The sequence below is a fragment of the Lycorma delicatula genome, chromosome 6 (genome assembly GCF_047948215.1).
Source record: "Lycorma delicatula isolate Av1 chromosome 6, ASM4794821v1, whole genome shotgun sequence".
Lineage (NCBI taxonomy): Eukaryota > Metazoa > Arthropoda > Insecta > Hemiptera > Fulgoridae > Lycorma > Lycorma delicatula.
Genome location: NC_134460.1, coordinates 18,168,265 through 18,190,244, shown reverse-complemented (window position 1 = coordinate 18,190,244; position 21,980 = coordinate 18,168,265). Strand labels below are relative to the sequence as shown.

General features: G+C 30.4%; 1 protein-coding gene across 1 annotated transcript; it reads left to right on the top strand.

The window, feature by feature from the left end:
• Positions 1–6,162: 6,162 nt before the first annotated feature.
• Positions 6,163–21,540, top strand: Tcs5 (TP53 regulating kinase). Its single transcript, XM_075369303.1, has 3 exons — positions 6,163–6,472; positions 13,188–13,747; positions 17,667–21,540. Exons 1-2 carry the CDS (start codon positions 6,277–6,279, stop codon positions 13,661–13,663), a joined length of 672 nt encoding a protein of 223 aa, XP_075225418.1. The 5' UTR covers positions 6,163–6,276; the 3' UTR covers positions 13,664–13,747; positions 17,667–21,540.
• Positions 21,541–21,980: the final 440 nt, after the last annotated feature.

The following is a 21,980-nucleotide window of genomic DNA, read 5'->3' as shown; positions in this document are numbered from 1 at the left end:
GACTTTTTCTGCAGTAATAAGCCCTCATTGAGAGCTTTTCAATGATATTTCATAAGTGATTGTTATTTTCATTGGTTCCAGAGTTATAGCCAAATGAGATTTTAATTAATGAAATATTTGAATCTTATTAGTGGAAAGCACATTGGTTCGATTAGACTTCATAACCTTTTTTTAACTTTTTTTTTTAATTTATTGATTTATTAATAATTAACCCATGATTGTAAGACAATTTGTACAATAAATAATTAGTCAATAATAATAATAAAAAAAAAAATATGAAAAAATCAGAAGTTACTAGTGAAATAAAATTTTATGTACTTTTAAAAATTTGTATATGGAATTTAATAGGCATTACATAAGTGTATATATAATAGATTTGGTGAAACGTCTGATTATTTAATAATATTCATTGAAAATTATAATTTAGAATCGTATTAGTTTTGGATTTTCTAGTCTAATTTTATTTAATTATTCTGGAATTTCTGTTTAATTTTAAAGTAGTTAAATTTTTTTTAAATTAATTACTGGGGGACTGAAAAATAGACCCTCCCAAGAACAATATATACACTGAGACACACATGCCCAATCTTTAATCAATTTCAAAAATTCTTATCTTTTAGTTCATTACTGCTCTGATGTTGTCAGACAATATTCTCCCTAAGACAGAGTTGATCATAATTTCGTTTATTTGTTTTTTGTTGCCAATCAGTTAATCGCTCTTTGGTTTGACATAATTCTTCTGATCATAATTTGTGTACATGTACTCTAGTTTTCAAATTTTCTCTCTTTATATTCATCATTCTCTCTTAATTTTTTTATTCTTCCCTTGTTCTTAACTTTTTCTTCCTCTTCATATTCATCTTGTTGTTTATTTGAGACATATTTCTTCATGTTATCTTTCTTTTTCCTGTATGATTGTTTCTTTTTGATTTTTGATTATTCACCAAATAATCCAATAATAAAAACTGAATATTTTACACCGTAAGATCGAAATTAACATTTGTAACCAGTATACAGAAGTTTACTAAACTGAATGGTTTAATTATTATTAACTTTTATTTATACAACACACCAGAAATCTGAAGCTTTTGTTAATCAGCAACTCACAAAGATACGAATAATACTGATCTAGTAGTACGGGTAATAAAGGGACTTTTACTTTATCCTAATATTTCATGTATGATTGTTAAATTAACAATTGTATAAATATTTGACGTTAAAAAAAAAAATATTTCAGCAATTGTGTAACTGTCCACTTTATTAAAGAATTGGAGGATCGTATCTCACTTTCAAATGAAATAAGTATAATGAAATGCAGCAGAAAATGTGAGTATGTAATAGGCGTACAAGGAAATCATGTGGTGTCCAGATCAGATTTTTTTTTAGTAATGGTACTGACAGCAAAATTTGTTGCTTAATGCACTACAGGATGGAATCCTTTCACCAGAATTTAAAAGGCATTTTAAACAAAAAAAATTTACTTTTTTTTTTCAATTAAGATTTTTTACTAAAATTAATTCAGAGAAAGTAAATAAAGTTTTACTTTTCTCAACTTTCGAAAAAAGTTGGAAGCACAGAACCCTATTTGAAATTTAGAAATGTTTCTGCTAATGTTTTATTTATAACTGCAAATTATTCACAAGAAGAAATGTTACCCAATAAATATTTTATATTTAAATTTGGTGTGTATTTCAGTTATTATAATCATTAATTCCTGTTGAAATTTTCTTTTAAATCAAGAAAATATACTTGATTTATTTAATAAACTTTAAGTTTTCTGTTTAACTGATACAAATGAAAATAATGACCGCGTTTACATTAGTTTTGTTAGAAATATAAAGACATGAAAAATAAATTGTATTATATGTGGAGAAGAGTTCAGTTTAAAATTCAATAACATTAAATTTTGTCCTAATTGAAAGGCCTGTTTAATTTTATTAGTTGAAGAGGACCTGAGGGACCAAGAACCATGTAGAAAACATATTGATAATGTTAATATCTCAATATTTAATTTTTTCTATAAACAGAGGTAGCATGGAATCAGAATCTCTTTTATTCCATTTTTATTAGCCCTTGAAGGTAAAGACATTAAAAAAAATTACTTCTTTATCATATTTCATTTTCTCTAATATTAATCAAGAGGGTTGTGATAATTCACAGCCACACTGAGTTTAGTAATGATTCCTACCATCGACTTAGGTGAATCAGATCCTGTACTTTGATATACTTAAAATAGTTTTTTTTTTATTTCAATTAAACTATAACTAAACTATATTATAATTTTATCTATTTCAATTGAATTATATTGTATGTTGCCATCTTTATTGTTGCTAAGAGTAATGGGATGGTACCAGAGGGATAGGTGATTTAATTACTACGTAGCTAATTGATATAGCTGAAAGAATTTTTCAAAATTAGTCCATTAAAATATCTAGGGCACGCAAATATACCTCTTTATATAAAATTTATAATGTTTATATTTATAGTTTTATTTATACAAATGGAAGACAATCATTTATCCTGCCTGTTTATCTTTTTCTTTATTAGAATATTAATTATTACAATGAAAAATTTGTATGAATAAAAAAATATTTATTTTACAAGTATTAGCTGATAAATTTTGCACACTAACGTTGTACACGGAACAAAATGTACTATCGAGTTGGGCGTGGCAGCACATGATAACTAAAATCCCCCTCTACAAACCTGCGATAATGCGCTGAAATCCGTTTACCGGTTTGTTTTCAGTAGCAGCTAAAATGGAGTTGAGTACAGTCATTATGTCAGCACGGTTAAAACCGCGCGCAGTAATTGAATTTTTAACAGCAGAAAATGTGAATCCTACGAATATTTTTCATCGTTTAAAAGCGGTTTACGGTAGTGAAACTGTTGACAGGAGTACTGTGAATAGGCGGGCGTTGAAATTTCGCGAATGTGAAGCTGGTAAAGCGACAATTTAAGACGCACCTCGCAGCGGACGACCAGTTTTTGTGACTGACGAGAAACATCGAAAGCAGGTGGACGATTTGCTTCAAAGTGACTGGCAAATCACCCAGCAACGCATCGCTATTCAATTAGACATATCTAAAGAACGAGTAGGCCATATTATTGAGCAGTTGGGTTACCGTAAAATCTATGTACGATGGGTACCGTGCAAACTGAGGGACGGATACAAGCAGCGTCGTGTCGAATGTTGCGAAGAACTTTAACAGCACTATCGTGCCGAAGGAAACGACTTCCTTTTCAATATTGTGATCGGGGATGGGAGTTGGGTACATCATTACAACCCAGAAGGAAAAAGGTAAAGCATGGAATACAGACATCACGAATAGCCAAAACCCAAAAAATTCAAAACTGAAGCCTCGGCGAAGAAACTCCTTTGACGGTGTATTGGGACGTCAAACACGTTTATGCGACTGAGTATCTGAAACATGGAACGACTGTGAACTCCGATCGGTACATTGAGACATCTCAGATGACGAGTCGCGATGCTGAACGCGATGTCGCGTTCGAACGACCACCAGGCCCATAATCTTACAACATGACAATGCGCGGCCTAACACACGCCATTACAGAGGCTCTCCGCAAGCTGAAGTTTGAGCTTATTCCGCATCCGCCACAATTGCTGGATTTGGCTCCGTGCGACTTCCACTTTCCTCATCTCAAGAGGGATCTCAAAGGTAATCATTACACCACCGATGATGAGGCGAAGGAGTTGTGGCCACTTGGATCCGAGATAGACCGCCAGAATTTTTCAGTGACGCAATGCAAAAACCTGTCACACGTTGGGAAAAGTGTATCAATGTAAACGGGGATTATATTGAAATATAAATACCGCATTTTATAGCTAAGGTATTGTACTTTTATTAATTTTTTATTTCATTCCAATGCTATGCATATATGTGCAAAATTTATCAGCCGAGCCTCATAGCAACAGATCACGTTACAACCTAATTCACTGATGAATTACCATTTGAAATAATAATACCTCTTGATTTTTTTTTTTATTGGTTTTCATTTTAAATAATCAAATGGATATGACTTAAAATTATTTTTATTATCAAGAAGCCAGCTTAAACTTATAACAATATTTTAGCTCATTTAGTTATAATTAAAAACTTTTTGCATGTGAATAATTGATTTCACATGATATGAATACATTGATTTTTTTCAGGTAACACTATGTAGAATTTATCAACTAATCAAGAAATATTTTTTGTAAATATAAAGTTTGTAATTTTACAGAAAATATTCTAAAATATTTTAGAGTATATTTGCTTGTAGTTAAATCATCTTTCTGTATTAAAAAATACAAATGGTATAATTCCATAATAAACAAAACTAATTCAAATGGGTATTCAGTTAAACATTCTTTACTAAAAAATAGCTCAGATTATTATTAATAACAATTAATTATACAAAGTTATTAATAATTGAGTTATTTAATTTTTAATTGAAGGTTTCTCACCTTTTTCTTATTCCTTTTTAAATCTCTCACTTTTTTTGTTACTCCATTTTAAATGAATTTTTAACTATGATCTAATGCTCTTGTAAGTCAGTCTTGTGCCAGCCGTCAAGGACTCAACATGTGTTAATACAGCATTGGTATCTAACACCCATTTAATTATAAGTTATAAGTTAACTAGTTATAATTATAAGTTACACAATCTTTTTTAGCCCACCAGACTGGTCTATGGGTTAACTTGTCCCAAGTCAGTTGTTTAATAGCTAACCCACCGGGTTGGTCTAGTGGTGAACGCGTCTTCCCAAATCAGCTGATTTGGAAGTTGAGAGTTCCAGCGTTCAAGTCCTAGTAAAGCCAGCTATTTTTACACGGATTTGAATACTAGATCGTGGATACCGGTGTTCTTTGGTGGTTGGGTTTTAATTAACCGCTCATCTCAGGAATGGTCGAACTGAGAATGTACAAGACTACACTTCAGTTACACTCATACATATCATCCTCACTCATCCTCTGAAGTATTATCTACACGGTAGTTACCGAAGGCTAAACAGAAAAAAGAAAGAAAAGTTGTTTAATAGCTGATTTTCAAAAGTCAAAGGTTCTGAGGTTCAAATCCTAGTAAATTTTAGTTGCTTTTATTTGGATTTGAATACTAGACAGTGATATTGGAGTATTTTGGTGATTGGGGTTCAATTAACCACATGTCTCAGGAATGGTTGATTTGAGACTGTACAAGACTACACTTTATTTACATTTATACGTATCATCCTCATTCATTCTCTGAAGTAGTAAATTATGTTGGTTCCAGAAGCTAAACAGAAAAAGAGAGAGAGTTGAACAGATTGCAACATATAAATTAGTAAAAAAAATAATTATTTTTAGCTATTATTTGGTTGTAAATATGCGGCCATTAATTTATTCATTTATGTATTGTTTTTATGTTACAAACATCATTAGATTACATACTAACAATATATTAAACATTAAAATTTTCTGTCAAATGTATTTATCTCTTAATCCATAGAAATATGAATAACTACAAACAAATTAAAAAAATAAAAATAAACATTACAATTACCATAAACACATAATACAAAATATATAAATTTACTGTTTATTATAACTATGCTATTTATTATATTATAAGAATAATAAAACAAAAATTCATAACTGTTTTTATGAAATACATTAATTAATAATAATTTACCTCTCATTTTTCTGTTTATCCTCTGAAGCCACCATAAGGCATTATTTCAGAGGATGATATGTACGAATGTAAATGAGGTGTAGTCTTGTTCAGTCTCAGGTCGACCATTCCTGAGATGTGTAGTTTAATGGAAACCCAACCACCAAAGAACACTGGTATCCACGATCTAGAATTAATAATTTATCTAGACCGTATAAACATTTTGTTGATTAAATATTTCATAATTTATATTTTAAATTTACAACAGTTTTTACTAAGGTTTATTATATGGGTTATTATAAGGTATATTATTATGGTTTATTAAAAGACCAGAAAAAATATTAGAAGTGTACTTTTGTTATTAATTTTTAAAATGGACCTTATTTTAAAATTTATGGAGTTATGAATTTTACAATGCAAAACTCGCTTCGGTGTTTTGATTGATGTATATTATCGATAGCTCGATATATCGCGATCTGTTTGTTGGTATGTCAACGTCAATCGATGTATTCATAATAACGTGTTGATTTGTAGGTTAACTTCAGAATTTGGAAATAATATAGTAGTGTTAAAGATATCGCGAAAATTTTATATCACTACGGCGATTTTGTTTTTACTTTGGATAATGGATAATAACACAAACTTTACTATCATAAAACAAGGTGCGGAAGGTAGAATATATAAAGGGGTATATCTACAAAAACCAGTGATTGTAAAAGAACGTTTCAACAAAAAATACAGACATCCTGAACTTGATGACACCCTTACAAAAGAAAGAATAAAGGCTGAAGCAAGAGGAATAGTTAGGTGTAAAGTAGCTGGTACGTAGATATATAGTATTTTTTTTTGCTGTATCAGACCCAGACAGAGTGTAAGTTATGGTGGATTGTATGGTAAGTGAAATAATCGTAATAATTATTGGCAAGTTGATGTGAGTCACAAATTTAACCATTCTCAAGAATGGCTAGAAACAGTTAGTTTTGGCAGTAATTAATTGTGTCCCCTCCTATTAAGCCATGCCGTACTTAATAAGAAGGGAAAGAAAAGTGAAATTCTTTCACTTTCTGTTTATTAATTGGCTGAATTGTTTGTTGAATATCAGTATGCCAAGCTCACTGAAATGCACATTGTATTCTGCTGTACTAATGACACCTTGTCTCTGTTCACCACAGGGACTGTCTTGTGTAATGAACAAATGAACATTATTATTATCGGATGAAAAATCTCTGATTAGTGCTTCTTGAACTTCTAGTAATTTACATTACAAGAAAGCAGGATAATTAATATAAACAGCCAATTAATGTTTTATTTTTAAAAGTTTAGAAAACTCAGCAGAATGACTAGAGTAAGGATGGATTGCTGTACTGGCAACTGGCTCTTTGCTGCTTGTGATGTTCTGTTGCAGTACACTATCCCATCCATTATACTAATAGTAATGCCAGTGCTATTTTGACACTCGAGATAGAACTAATGTCCATCTATGTGCTTATGTTTTTTAAACTTTAATGATGACATCCCTTTCAATAACATTTCAGTTATAATGTTATTTGATTTTTATGTAAAATAAATAGTGAAAAGCAACATAAAAAAATGGTCTTTTCAAAAATTCATTATTACTGAAATTACATTATTTTGATGTCATATGAAAAAAATGTAATATAGCTATAAAAGTATAGAACATATAAAGATTGTTAATTTTAAAAATAGTTCTTTATTGACATTTGTTTGCCTGCCCGAAGCTGTTTTTATTTGGCACTCTAGCTAGTGACAGAGTTGCATTATCATCAAAAATAATGTTCCACACTCGCAATCTTTTGTATTTTTTTCTTTAAGAACATCTTCAGAAATAATTATGATTGCAAATCCATTTTTCTAGTTCAATCTCTTTCATTTCCTGCTTTTCCTGCCACAAGGTCAATAAAAATTTTCTGCATTGATTCACCTTCATCCAGTCATTTAAATACTTTTAACTTTTTTACTTGATTATAACAATAACCTTTCTGTCTGTTTAACTGAAAATTTAAATCTTAATATTACTATCACAAAAATACATACAGAATAACATGAATAATCACATTATTACAAGAGCAACACTGATTGATGTGGAGAGTACATGAGCAATCCCATGGGAGCAATTTATTAACATAGATGCAGGTAAAATTTAAAAAAGTTTAACCTATAGACATAACTCTGACTTTTTAATTACAACATTAAATATGTAATAATTTTATAGTCTTCATGTCAAGTAATCGTTGAAAGTCAGATATTCGAGATTCTATTGTACATATATATAGTCAGATCAGTAGCACAATCTCACATATTGCAATTTTCTTGAATCCTAGTCCAATTTATCAAAAAAGGACATTTATAAGAAAAATAAAACTAAAAAATTGTTTTATTTTTGTGATCTATCCAGTTAAATATATACAAAAGTGAACTCAGTCATTGTAATGATAAAAATGGATACTTTCCACCTTGAAGAATGGCATCATATTTGACATTCAATTTCACTTTGAAATCAGTTAGGCCAAGCCAGAGCCTGTGATTGTTTTTGTAAAGTAAATTACTGTTGTAAATCTTAACTTTTGATTATTTGGAATTTGCTATTGTGTACCAACTTGAGGACTAGTCGTAATTGTATGATAATTATTTTTAAGTAATAAAAATTTTTCTGTACTTTTCATTTTACCTGGAGACATCCAGATTTTTTCACTGAAAAGTTAAGACTTATCTCAAATCATCTTTTTTTTGTCTTCAGTCATTTGACTGGTTTGATGCAGCTCTCCATGATTCCCTATCTAGTGCTAGTCGTTTCATTTCAGTATACCCTCTACATCCTACATCCCTAACAATTTGTTTTACATATTCCAAACGTGGCCTGCCTACACAATTTTTCCCTTCTACCTGTCCTTCCAATATTAAAGCGACTATTCCAGGATGCCTTAGTATGTGGCCTATAAGTCTGTCTCTTCTTTTAACTATATTTTTCCAAATGCTTCTTTCTTCATCTATTTGCCGCAATACCTCTTCATTTGTCACTTTATCCACCCGTCTGATTTTTAACATTCTCCTATAGCACCGCATTTCAAAAGCTTCTAATCTTTTCTTCTCAGATACTCCGATCGTGCAAGTTTCACTTCCATATAAAGTGACACTCCAAACATACACTTTAAAAAATCTTTTCCTGACATTTAAATTAATTTTTGATGTAAACAAATTATATTTCTTACTGAAGGCTCGTTTCGCTTGTGCTATTCAGCATTTTATATCGCTCCTGCTTCGTCCATCTTTAGTAATTCTACTACCCAAATAACAAAATTATTCTACCTCCATAATCTTTTCTCCTCCTATTTTCACATTCAGTGGTCCATCTTTGTTATTTCTACTACATTTAATTACTTTTGTTTTGTTCTTGTTTATTTTCATGCGATAGTTCTTGCGTAGGACTTCATCTATGCCGTTCATTGTTTCTTCTAAATCCTTTTTACTCTCGGCTAGAATTACTATAACATCAGCAAATCGTAGCATCTTTATCTTTTCACCTTGTACTGTTACTCCGAATCTAAATTGTTCTTTAACATCGTTAACTGCTAGTTCCATGTAAAGATTAAAAAGTAACGGAGATAGGGAACATCCTTGTCGGACTCCCTTTCTTGTGTTCTTCAATTGTTACTGTTGCTGTTTGGTTCCTGTACATGTTAGCAATTGTTCTTCTATCTCTGAATTTGAACCCTAATTTTTTTAAAATGCTGAACATTCTATTCCAGTCTATGTTATCGAATGCCTTTTCTAGGTCTATAAACGCCAAGTATGTCGGTTTGTTTTTCTTTAATCTTCCTTCTATTATTAATCTGAGGCCTAAAATTGCTTCCCTTGTCCCTATACTTTTCCTGAAACCAAATTGGTCTTCTCCTAACACTTCTTCCACTCTCCTCTCAATTCTTCTGTATAGAATTCTAGTTAAGATTTTTGATGCATGACTAGTTAAACTAATTGTTCTGTATTCTTCACATTTATGTGCTCCTGCTTTCTTTGGTATCATTACTATAACACTTTTTTTGAAGTCTGACGGAACTTCCCCTTTTTCATAAATATTACACACCAGTTTGTATAATCTATCAATCGCTTCCTCACCTACACTGCACAGTAATTCTACAGGTATTCCGTCTATTCCAGGAGCCTTTCTGCCATTTAAATCTTTTAATGCTCTCTTAAATTCAGATCTCAGTATTGTTTCTCCCATTTCATCCAACTCAACTTCCTCTTTAACACCATTTTCTAATTCATTTCTTCCGTATAACTCTTCAATATATTCCCCCCATCTATCGCCTTTACCTTTCGTATTATATATTGGTGTACCATCTTTGTTTAACACATTATTAGATTTTAATTTATGTACCCCAAAATTTTCCTTAACTTTCCTGTATGCTCCGTCTATTTTACCAATGTTCATTTCTCTTTCCACTTCTGAACACTTTTCTTTAATCCACTCTTCTTTCGCCAGTTTGCACTTCCTGTTTATAGCATTTCTTAATTGCCGATAGTTCCTTTTACTCTCTTCTTCACTAGCATTCTTATATTTTCTACGTTCATCCATCAGCTGCAATATATCGTCTGAAACCCAAGGTTTTCTACCGGTTCTTTTTATTCCGCCTAAGTTTGCTTCTGCTGATTTAAGAATTTCCTTTTTAACATTCTCCCATTCTTCTTCTACATTTTCTACCTTATCTTTTTTACTCAGACCTCTTGCGATGTCCTCCTCAAAAATCTTTTTTACCTCCTCTTCCTCAAGCTTCTCTAAATTCCACCGATTCATCTGACACCTTTTCTTCAGGTTTTTAAACCCCAATCTACATTTCATTATCACCAAATTATGGTCGCTATCAATTCTGCTCCAGGGTAAGTTTTGCAGTCAACGAGTTGATTTCTAAATCTTTGCTTAACCATGATATAATCTATCTGATACCTTGCCTGGCTTTTTCCAAGTGTATATTCTTCTATTATGATTTTTAAATTGGGTGTTGGCAATTACTAAATTATACTTCGTGCAAAACTCTATAAGTCGGTCCCCTCTTTCATTCCTTTTGCCCAGCCCGTATTCATCCACTATATTTCCTTCCTTGCCTTTTCCAATGCTTGCATTCCAATCTCCAACTATTATTAAATTTTCATCTCCTTTTATGTGTTTAATTGCTTCATCAATCTCTTCGTATACACACTCTACCTCATCATCATCATGGGTGGTTGCAGGCATATAGACGTTAACAATCGTTGTCGGTTTAGGTTTTGATTTTATCCTTATTACAATGATTCTATCGCTATGCGTCTTGAAATACTCCACTCTCCTCCCTATCTTCTTGTTCATCACGATACCTACTTCTGCCTGCCCATTATTTGACGCTGAGTTAATTACTCTAAAATCCCCTGACCAAAAGTCGCCTTCCTCTTCCCACCGAACCTCACTAATTCCTACTATATCCACCTTTACCCTATCCATTTCCCTTTTTAAATTTTCTACCCTACCAACCTTTTTTAAGCTTCTAACATTCCGCGCTCCGACTCGTAGAATGTTATTTTTTATTTTTCTGGTGACCCCTTCCTTAGTAGTCCCCACCCGGAGATCCGAACGGGGGACTATTTTACCTCCGGAATATTTTACCAAGGAAGGCGCCTCCATTATTGCTATTGAAAATGCAGAGAGCCACATTTTCTTGGAAAAAAAAACAGCTGTAGTTTTCCATTGCTTTCAGCTGCGCAGTACTCAGAGGACTGAGTGATGTTGATATGCCGTTTAAGTCATTGTAACTCACACCCCTAACAACTACTGAAAGAGCTGCTGCCCTCTTTCAGGAATCATTCCTTAGTCTGGCTCTAAACAGATACCTCTCCGATATGGTTGCACCTTTGGTCCAGCTACTCTGTATCCCTGAGCACTCAAGGTCTCCCCCTCACCAACGGCAAGGTCTCATGATTCATAGAGGAGGTCAAATCAGCTATGAATCATAAATTGAATAAACTTTTACATGTTAGTTAAGAAGATAAAAATTGTATTTACCTTAGGTATTGCAGAGATTGCAATCAAAAACACATATTTAAAGATCGGAAATGTGTAAAAATATAAAAATGAATGAGAAACTGTAACAAGATAATAAAATGTATAATTTCTTTTGAGACAACAAAACAATTTTAATAAACTGCTTGCCAGTGGATCAAAACAAAGTTACAGAGCTGACTGTAAGTTGATCAAGTTTGTTTTGGCATAGTAAATATGACATCCCATGTGCACACATACACATGTGCGCACACACAAAATATCCCATATTTACTCGTGCATTTTTTTTTAGCAGATAACTTTGTTTCCATAATATTTTTGAGTCCATATATGATCTCGGTTTTATGATTTTTTTAAAAATCTATTTTCTATAATATCTATGATTTAATAATGTATGCTGGAATACATTATTTAAAACTGTTTATTTTTGTGTATTGATTAGCATTATTATTTTGTAGGTTAATCTTGGTAAACTTGCATCCATTATTTGTTTTAAATGTTTGGTATTTTCATTTTTATTTGTAAAACTATGAGTATTAAATTTGTTATGATGTATGATGAGTTAGTTTTAATATTAATCAGTGGTCTCATAGAGATATTGGGTTCATGAATTTTGAAGAGCTCTACTGTTCTTGCACTCATGAAGTGTTTGGGCGTAGCATGGAGGAATAATCTGTAATTGTTGTAAAGTAATAATTAGATATATATTTTAAAACTAATTTCAGCTTAATATTCAATTTTTATTTTATTGATTATTAGTAAATTAACCATCTAATAGAGTAATAAAACGGAATCGATTGAAAAATTTATTTTCATAATTAGTCTGTATATTTATTCTTGATTTTTAATTATGACTTACACTAAGATATAAAAAATTCTCTTTAGTTTTATTGTTATTGTACTAATAATAAGATTTAAAGAAATAGAAGAAAATTGCTTATAAACAGTTAATTTATTTAACTTTGTGTAATATATACATTATTAAGAGAAATTTTAAATTATTCGCTCTACATATTTTACAGTCTTTAATTTTTCTGAAAGTGAAAGATTTTATTATATTAAGTTTATAATATGATGCTGAGAAATCAGGTGCTACATTAAACTTTTTTTCTCACTATTATAATATAACAAATCAAGCTTGTAAGATGTTTCTAATGACTGAAGGATGACTGTAAAAGTAATTATACAATTACATGGATTGTAATCTCCTACCTGTAGCAATGCAGCATTTATGTTATAATATGTTGCTAAAGTAGTATTATCGACATGGTGCTAAAGTAAATGCCTGATTACTTAGCAGAGTAAAACATTTTTGAGTGAATTGAATACCGTGTACTTATTTAAGCTGTGTTCTTATTTGGACTATATGTACGTTTACATTCATAAATCCATACTTTTTATGTACTATATTTATCTTTATTATATTTGTGTATGTATGTTATGTGTACTTATTTAAACCATATTTATTTTATTTTTTCTTGTAGGAATATTTACCCCAGCCTTATATCTAGTTGATTTAAAAAGACGTTGTATATTTATGGAAGATATTGAAAATAGTACAACTGCAAAAGATTATATTAATAAATTAAATGAAGATGAGGAAAATGAAGAAAATAAAAAATGTATTGATAAACTAGCTTATGAAATAGGAGCATCAGTCGGCAAAATGCATGTAAATAATATAATACATGGTGATCTTACTACTTCTAATATTCTTATTAAAGCAAATAAAATTTATTTTATTGATTTTGGACTAAGTCATGTTAGTACTTCTGCAGAAGATAAAGCTGTTGATTTGTATGTTTTAGAAAGAGCTCTTCTGAGTACACATGCTAATTCAGATAGATTTTTTAAAAAGATATTATTGTCATATCAAGATAATAATAAAAAATATAAGGAAGTAATAACACGGTTTGAGGAGGTTAGGACAAGAGGAAGAAAAAGGACTATGATTGGATAATTTTATTTAGAAATGTACAGTCATATTATGGGCTTTGTCACATGATTGATTTTTATAAGCTGTGGCTATTAAAAAATTGGATTGGTAAATATCATTTATACAGAATATTTTTAATTTAAATGATCTGTTTTATGCATCTTTTCATTAGTTGTGGCTTTTATTCATGTCACTCAAAATAATGCTGTAGTCTTATTTTAAGAGAATTTTGTTTTTCATCTTTCCAAAATCAGAAAATGAAGATGATCTTTAATTTCCTGATATAAAAAAGAATACTACTGTAACATTTGTTTTATATAGTAACTGCTTTAGTATTGCATAATTTTAATGCACTAAAAATATGTTTCCATGAAGAATTTTTGTGTGTACTTTCTTAATTTTAGTTGGTCATATAAAACTTTTGCAATGTCTATTTATGTGTATTTCGATCATGTTCATTGGTGTGATTACAAATACCTTCTCTATATGTGGAGCAAACATTCAAATTGTGATTTCTCCTTTAGATGCAACTTCTCAGGAAACACAAAAACTGATAAATTACAAAACAAAAAACCAAATTAAATTTTTAAAAGTGATTTCTTTTTTTATTACTATCTCAATGATCGTAATTAAAATTTTCATATATAATTTTGACGTATGTATCATACGTCTAATATACTAGTAATTTAAAAAATACATTTCAATTTTGGAGATAACATGTTTTGTTTGAACACGAGGAGAAATCAAATTTTGATTGTTTGAAAAATGGAGGTAGCACACTTGGGATGAAATAAATAATACTCCCTGTTTATTAATATTATTATATTTTACACATTTTATTTGAAGTAAAAATGTATGGGAGAACTACAATACAAATTTATGTAAAAAAAAATTATTTTAAGGCTAGTCAAGTTGACAAAATTAATTAAATTTAAAACCAATGTCTTCTTCTAAATAGTCACAAACTTCTTCTACATCTTCATTGAAGGATGGTTGATAATAGATGTTTTTATACTATCTGAAAACATCACAAGGTTGATTTTGCCATTATTCTCCACACATTGATTTTAAAAGTTTTTCAACATCTTTTTTTCTTTTCTACTGATGTGGGAAGACAAAGTAGAGATTGTCTTAAGAAAATTCTTTTTACATTGGAAAATTTAATCTTCTTTTTTAGCAATTTTAAACCAATATGTTCACAAAGATCTTCAAATCTATAGTTTCTAAATTCTTTAAACTTTACTATACCTTTATTTTTATCCAAAATTGTATGCTTTTGTTTAGTAATGTTTGGCAAATTTCAGAAATAAGACTAAGTGATTTCCCATTTAAAAATTCCCAGTCAATCTCCACAACCTTGACACGCACAAATTTTCTGTAAATTTCATCATATCTTTCCTTGGATACCACTGTTGAATTTTTTTAAGAATTTTTTCAACATGTGGTAGTTTCGGTCACCGCACACCACCCCCTCCATACCTATCCCTTATGGGCTTTACTGGAGATCACATTCAAAATCTTGGCAAAAGGCATCTCTCAGCCTTGTTTTTGCCTCAGTCTGGATGCCATCAATGCAAATGCCACATGTGACATTACTAACAACTAATAGTATTACTAACAACTCTCAAGAAAATAAAATAAAACACATATAAACCTAAGTCTTAAACAAGACTGAATAACAAAAATTAAGAACTGAAATCCTCCATCTACCTTGAAGGTAAAAAGTTGAGTTCAATACCCAATAACAAAGAAAACAAAAACAACAACTGTCAAAACATAACATAACAAAAACAGAAGTAGAAAACTATTTCTTATAGGTGGATTTTAAACTTACCGATGTTGATGCTGAGAGGGTCTAGGGTGCCTCTTGGGCTTTTCCAAGCAGCTGTCCTTTCTTTTGCTAAGTAATGTATGAAGCTTTCCTCTGTGACCCTTTCGGCCGGTTTCACCAATTAACACGGAGATCTAACACCGACCCAATAATGTTGAGCTGACAAATAGTCCATAGTCCATTTTGTATGAAATAGAGCATTCATACAAAACATGATGAGTTTTGTATGTATTTAGTTTCCAGGCCGAACCTCTGCAGCCTGTCCCTAAAAGCACCATGCTCAGAAAGATATTAATCATGTACTTATTCGGTTTTACCTAAGAGGCGCCCTGCAGACTAACAGCATCTGGAAAGAGACCATGTGTATAACATTGTCCTCTGCCTCATCCCATCTGGCTTGCCACAAAGCATTAACATGTTGTTCAAGTTAATATGTTGTTAACATGTTTTTAGGCAACATAACACTGTTGCCTCTCTGACGCAAGCAAATCTATCGGTTTCACACCCGCAGTCTGTTGGCAGAAAACTGTGTCCTCTCATTGGGAAATATAATAATTCATTTTTGATGCTTGAATTTGATTAATATAAAAAATAGCCTTTGTTATTCTTATTTTGAGAAATACAGCCATCATTGTACAATCTCAGAATTTTCTTCTCTTGAAGATCCAAGCAGATAAATCTCAATGTATCCTTTACCTCCTTCCTCTTCCATGCACATGTAGAAAGTTGGATTTTTAATCTATTATGCATAAACTATAGAAGTTTTATTGTCTCAAGTAATAAGCATCTTGAGTGCTTGTACCGAGTAACTGTTTAGTTTTTTGCAGGTCAGAACACATACTGCTAATTCATCCATTTCTTATTTAAGAAAAGAAAAAAGTGGATTTGCTCTTAGCTTAGGAATTTTTTTTTCAGTCATAACATTTACTCGCTCTATAGAACCTGGAAGTAATTTTTTTATCTTCTGGTAAAAAAAGGAGTGTGCACTACAAATATCACTCGCAGGGGACCTATTGTACTCATTTACAAATTTCCATCTGAACATTGTGAAATGAACTTTGTAAAAATTTTTTATTATAAAAGTTATTTTTTATATAAAAGTTTTATTATAGATTTCATGAAGCATTATAATGCTTAACGCACAGTGCAGATATAGATGCTTTGATTTTCTATTACTATAGTAACTTTCTGATGCTTTCAAGCTAGAGATAAACTCTAACTTTTATTTTTTTGTTTACACACAAATGACTTTTTCTGTCTCCTTCTCATTTTTCTTCAGTAGTTTCTCCAGCATATACCTTTTTAATATTGGATAATCTTTTACAGCCTATTTTATAGCTAAAATTTATTTTTACAACAGAGATCCTTCCACCAGTATCAGATGTAGTAAAGTAAGAAGGAGACAAAGCATGACACAAGCCCATAGATTTTGATTTGTTTTTATTTGGGTAATTTGGCCTATGTTGAATTATATTTTTTGAAACAATTAATGATGAGATAATCAAGTATTGTCACTGTCAGGAACTATATAGAGCCTGTCTCTTAACTTTTTAACATCTCAAGGCCTAACTTTAGAACATAATTTGTTTTTTGAATGTTTACATGGAATGTACAAATTTGAACTTACAGGTGTTGAATATCCCCTTATTTTAGCCTGTTTTACCTTTCAACCAGTTACCTGCCTCTTTCTTGTTTCTCAGTCATTTACAGTTCCTATTAATACCGTTTACTATTTCCTACATCACAAAATATTTTTATTTTGATAGTAAACTCACAAAATCACAATAGATTATACTGAACACCAAGAAACATAACCAGACTTTTGTTATTTTATTAGTGTAGTGTACTTTACTGTTAGTGCACAGCTGACCAGTTTTGAGTACTTCTGATTGGCTGGTTGGAGGAAGCATGAATTGATTGAATACTATGGTTGAAGAATATCAAAACATTTTTTGAAATGCCAATTTCTTCGTGAGTTTTAAAATTATTGAAAAAATAGTGAATTTGAAGAATATGAATGTGCACCTAACTCACTTTTTATTTTTTGGGGGAAAATGTGGTTTCGAATGTTTGCTTCTCATATACATCTTCTTGCATTCAAATGTAACAAAATCTTGAACTGTTTTGTTTGGAAATACTGTTTAATATAACTTTCTCTTTTTTAATTTGCTGTAATGTTTTTTTTTTTTTTTTTAGGTTTTAGGGTTTGAGAACTCCAGTTTTTTAAGTCATGGGTTTTTTGTTTGTACGATTTTATAGGTATGTAATGTGCATAGAATTATGAAGTGAAAAAAATAATTTTATTTGGGAACTGTATTACCGTATGTTGATTTGATTAATCTTGTCAACTGTGAAATAGTAGTAAGATGAAATATTTATCTAAGTACATTTAACAAATTAATTCCCATAGATTACTTAAGTTAAACAGTGTTATGTGCAATTACGCTGCATGTGGTAATGCATATAATAGGAGCTGATTGTATAAATTGATATCACTTAAAATTAATTTTTTTTAATGAAAAAACCTCTACTATCTTACTGGTTCTTGGTGAACAGTGGCATGTGATGTAAAAAGTATCAAATTCTTACTGACGTATGTGAAATCACCAAATAGAAAGCCATATGAACTGAATGATCATTTGACACTACTTAAGTGGTTTGCTTGTGTACTAAAACAATAAAGAGATTCAGGTTTTCTTGTGAGTGTCATAGATTATCATTAATCTTTTACTTAATTACTTTGTGTGATTACAAATTGCAATTTTCATTATATTGTTTAAATTATAAATTTTTTTTCAGATAAGATACAAATACGTAGATGTATAATTAGTATTACTGTAAAATTTAACCATACTACTGACCACAGTAGCAAAGTGGTAATATCTCTGCTTTTCATCCAGAAGGTTCTGGGGTCAAATTCTAGTCAGGTTGGCTTTTTTCATAAAACACAAAATTCTGTAAACCTTGCTTGTGATTATTGAGTTTTCTTAACTATGTCTTTATACTGAAAGATTTAATTTCATATATGCGTACTGAATAATTCTTTTGAGTTTGATTTTTGTTACAAAATTCTTTATTTCTTATTCTTCATCCACCTTTCTTAAAGCCTTATTCATACTTTCCATTCACGTTTTCCTTGATTTTCCCCTTCTATATCTTTACAACCATCTCTGTTCAAAGTATATTTCTCAGAGCACGTCCGATTTCTCTGAAATTTCTTTTGGATATTTTGGTATTTTAAAAATTTTCTGTCATTTATGATTTTATTCATTTTAATGATGCTAAAAAACTCCCTTTTGAATATGTGGTTTTCCAACTTTTCACTTATGAATTACGAGATCTGTAAATAAAGTAATGAGACTGGTTCAGAAAAACTTTTTATTTACAATCCAATTATATATGGACTGTATCACTTTCTAAATAGTTCTCTTGGGAAGCCATGCAACACTTAAAATGGTTTTCTCACTCTTCATAGCAGTGTTGGAAATCATAAACTGGAATATCCTTCAGATGATCAGTTAGATTTTTTAAAATCTTTTCTACTGTTCCAAAATGGTGTCTTTTGAGATGTTTTTCTCAAAAAAACAAGTCGGGAACAGGAAAACGTTGCAGGGACTCAATCCATGTGAAGGAGGTGGTTGAGGAATTACAGGAATGGTTTTCTTTGCCAAAAACTCATTAATTGAGTGCAGTGTGACAAGGTGCATTGTCATGTTGCAGCATCCAGTTTTCTTTGATGGCTAGTTTCATGCGGGCAACTCTTTTCCGCAGTCTTTCAAGAATTTCTTGGTAAACATATTATTTACAGTCTGATCTTTAGGCAAAAACTGCTTATGGACAATGCCATTACTGTTGAAGAAACAAATTAGCATGGTTTTGATATGCTCATTTTTGTTTTTTTGGTATGTGTCGAGTTTGAAGTGTGCCACTCCTTGCTCTGGCATTTTGTTTCTGGATTGCACTCAAATATCCAAGATTCATCACCAGTAATAACATTTTTTTTGAAAATTAAGATTAGTTTCAATTCACCCTAGAAGATAGTGGCAGGGTGTCACTGGATAGAGACACTATCATGGCACAGGATAGTGTGCCACCCTGGCACACTATCCAGGGTGGAAGTCACCCTGTTGTTCTTCTGTTCAACAGTGAGGTTTTTTGAGACCAATTTTGCACAAAGTTTTTTCATATCCAATTCGTTTGTCAAAATTTGATGGACTGTGGTATGGTTCAAATTCAGTTGTTCTGCAATTATTCTGACAGTTAGTTGCTGGTTGTACCATACCAAGTCTCTGATTTGCTCAACATTGTTGTCACGTTTTGATGTTAACGGTCTTCCAGAGAAGGATCATCCGCAGCTGATTCTTGGCTATCTGAAAATACTTTAAATCACCTAAAAACTTGGGTTCATGACAGAGTGTCATCTCCACACGCCCTTTTCAATTTTGTAAAAGTTTCAGTAGCATTCTCACCGAGTTTAACACAAAACTTGATTGCACAACGTTGCTCATAATTAGTATCACTCATTTTTGTAATGCACAACAAAAACTCGTTTCACAAAAAGTTTGTTTACATTTTATGTGGCCACAATAGACTAAAAATATTAATACCTAATATAAATCAGCTGTTCATATAACCATATGTTTACTAGTAATTTTACAGTTTGCTACTTTGGCTGCCAAAAAAAAACTAGTCTCATTACTTTATTTACAGACCTCATATGTACTTATTTAAAGAAAATACAGTGTCTGCTTTTCTTTTTATTCTCAATCTGGACTTCTATAACAGGAGCAGAGTTTAAGAGTTCTTGATTCCAACTAACTTCTAATTACTTGTAATCAAACTATACTGCTTCTTACCATTGATCTAGTTCCATCATATAAATCCTGAATAATATATGCATATTTTGTTTTCTGTTCTCCCAGTCAGACATCACATTCCTAATTTAGAGAATTGCAGCTGTTTCTTAACTGGTATTGATATTACTTTATTTACTGTTGAACTTCATCAGAAGACGAAGGTTTCACTGCTTGTTTAAATTAATCTTTTTCTCGGTCTATATTTTATATAACAGTAATTTTATTTATTTATAACTAGCACAGTACAAGATGTAAGGATTTGTATTTTACTCCAATCCATTGTAATTGATTACCAAGGACTGCAAGCTCAAATATTATGATTATTTATATACCGATGATAAATATTTTTTAAATACAGTTATAAACTTGGATTTTGTAAATTTCTTTTCAAGTTTGGCAAAAGCATGAAGTAAAAAGAGATATAAATTACACCTTATAACCAAAGATATATTTTTACATAAAGTTGTAAAAATTAAGTATAACCAGTAAGATAGTCATTTAATTTTTATTTTGAGATTGAAAATAAAATGTCATACATTTTATTTTCATATAGATTCATATATTTTAGTACTTATGCCCAGTATTTCAAAGAAATTTTACACTGTTAAACTTATAAACCAGTGGTGAGCAATAGTGATGACAGTAAGTGACCAAAAGAACCATACTATATGATTGGGGGAGGGAGAGACCAGAGATTAAAAAAAATTCTAGGAAGGTCCTACAAGTAAAACAAAAGAAATTTAATTTTCCCACTGGTTTACATAGCAAAGGATTATGATTTTTATAAATAGTAAAATAATATTTTATAAAGTAATTTAATTTTTACGTTGTTAATGTATATTAATTTATAATTTTTAATAAATAATTTACATATATAGCTCTTAAGGCAATTCATAGTTTTACAGTAATAAAACTTATACTTTTAACTTAATAATAATAATACTATTTATATATTATCTTATAATCACTATTATGTAATATGTTAAGGGGAAATAAAAAACAGTTCATTATCACACATTTTATTATAAATTTATTTTTTAGATTTTAAATTGTTGGTATAACATTAAAAAAAAGAAAATTTATTGAAATATATTTAAATTACAATACAACATATACATATTGATTACAACGTTTACTCTATAATTTATACTGGTATTAAAATTGTACCTTATGTCTATTATTATTATTTTGATAATTCAGGAAAACTAAAACTAAAATTGATTTTTTTTTTATTTTGTCATAAAATACAACAAAAAAAGCTTTTGATTAATATTAATAATAAACTTTAATGTTAACTTCTGGCCTTTATTTGGTATTTATTTATTACTTTATACAGCATGTGAAACTCCTTCCTACTGTTCATTCTTAATAAATATTGTCATCAGAAATGAATAATTTTATATAAATTAACAATTTTATTTTTAAATTATCATTTTTTCAAACTGTTTATTTGTGCTTTTTAAGATTTAAATTCAGTGATGGAAAAAATAAGCTTAGTTATTTTCATGATCATAGATTTTTCCAGTCAAATAAATTATTGTGCACAACATATTGAGTTTTAACACAAAATATAATTATTTTTGTACCTCAGGAAAACGCGAAATAATTTAAGTAATAAGTTTAATTATAGCTATTTATCTCATTGAAACTTACA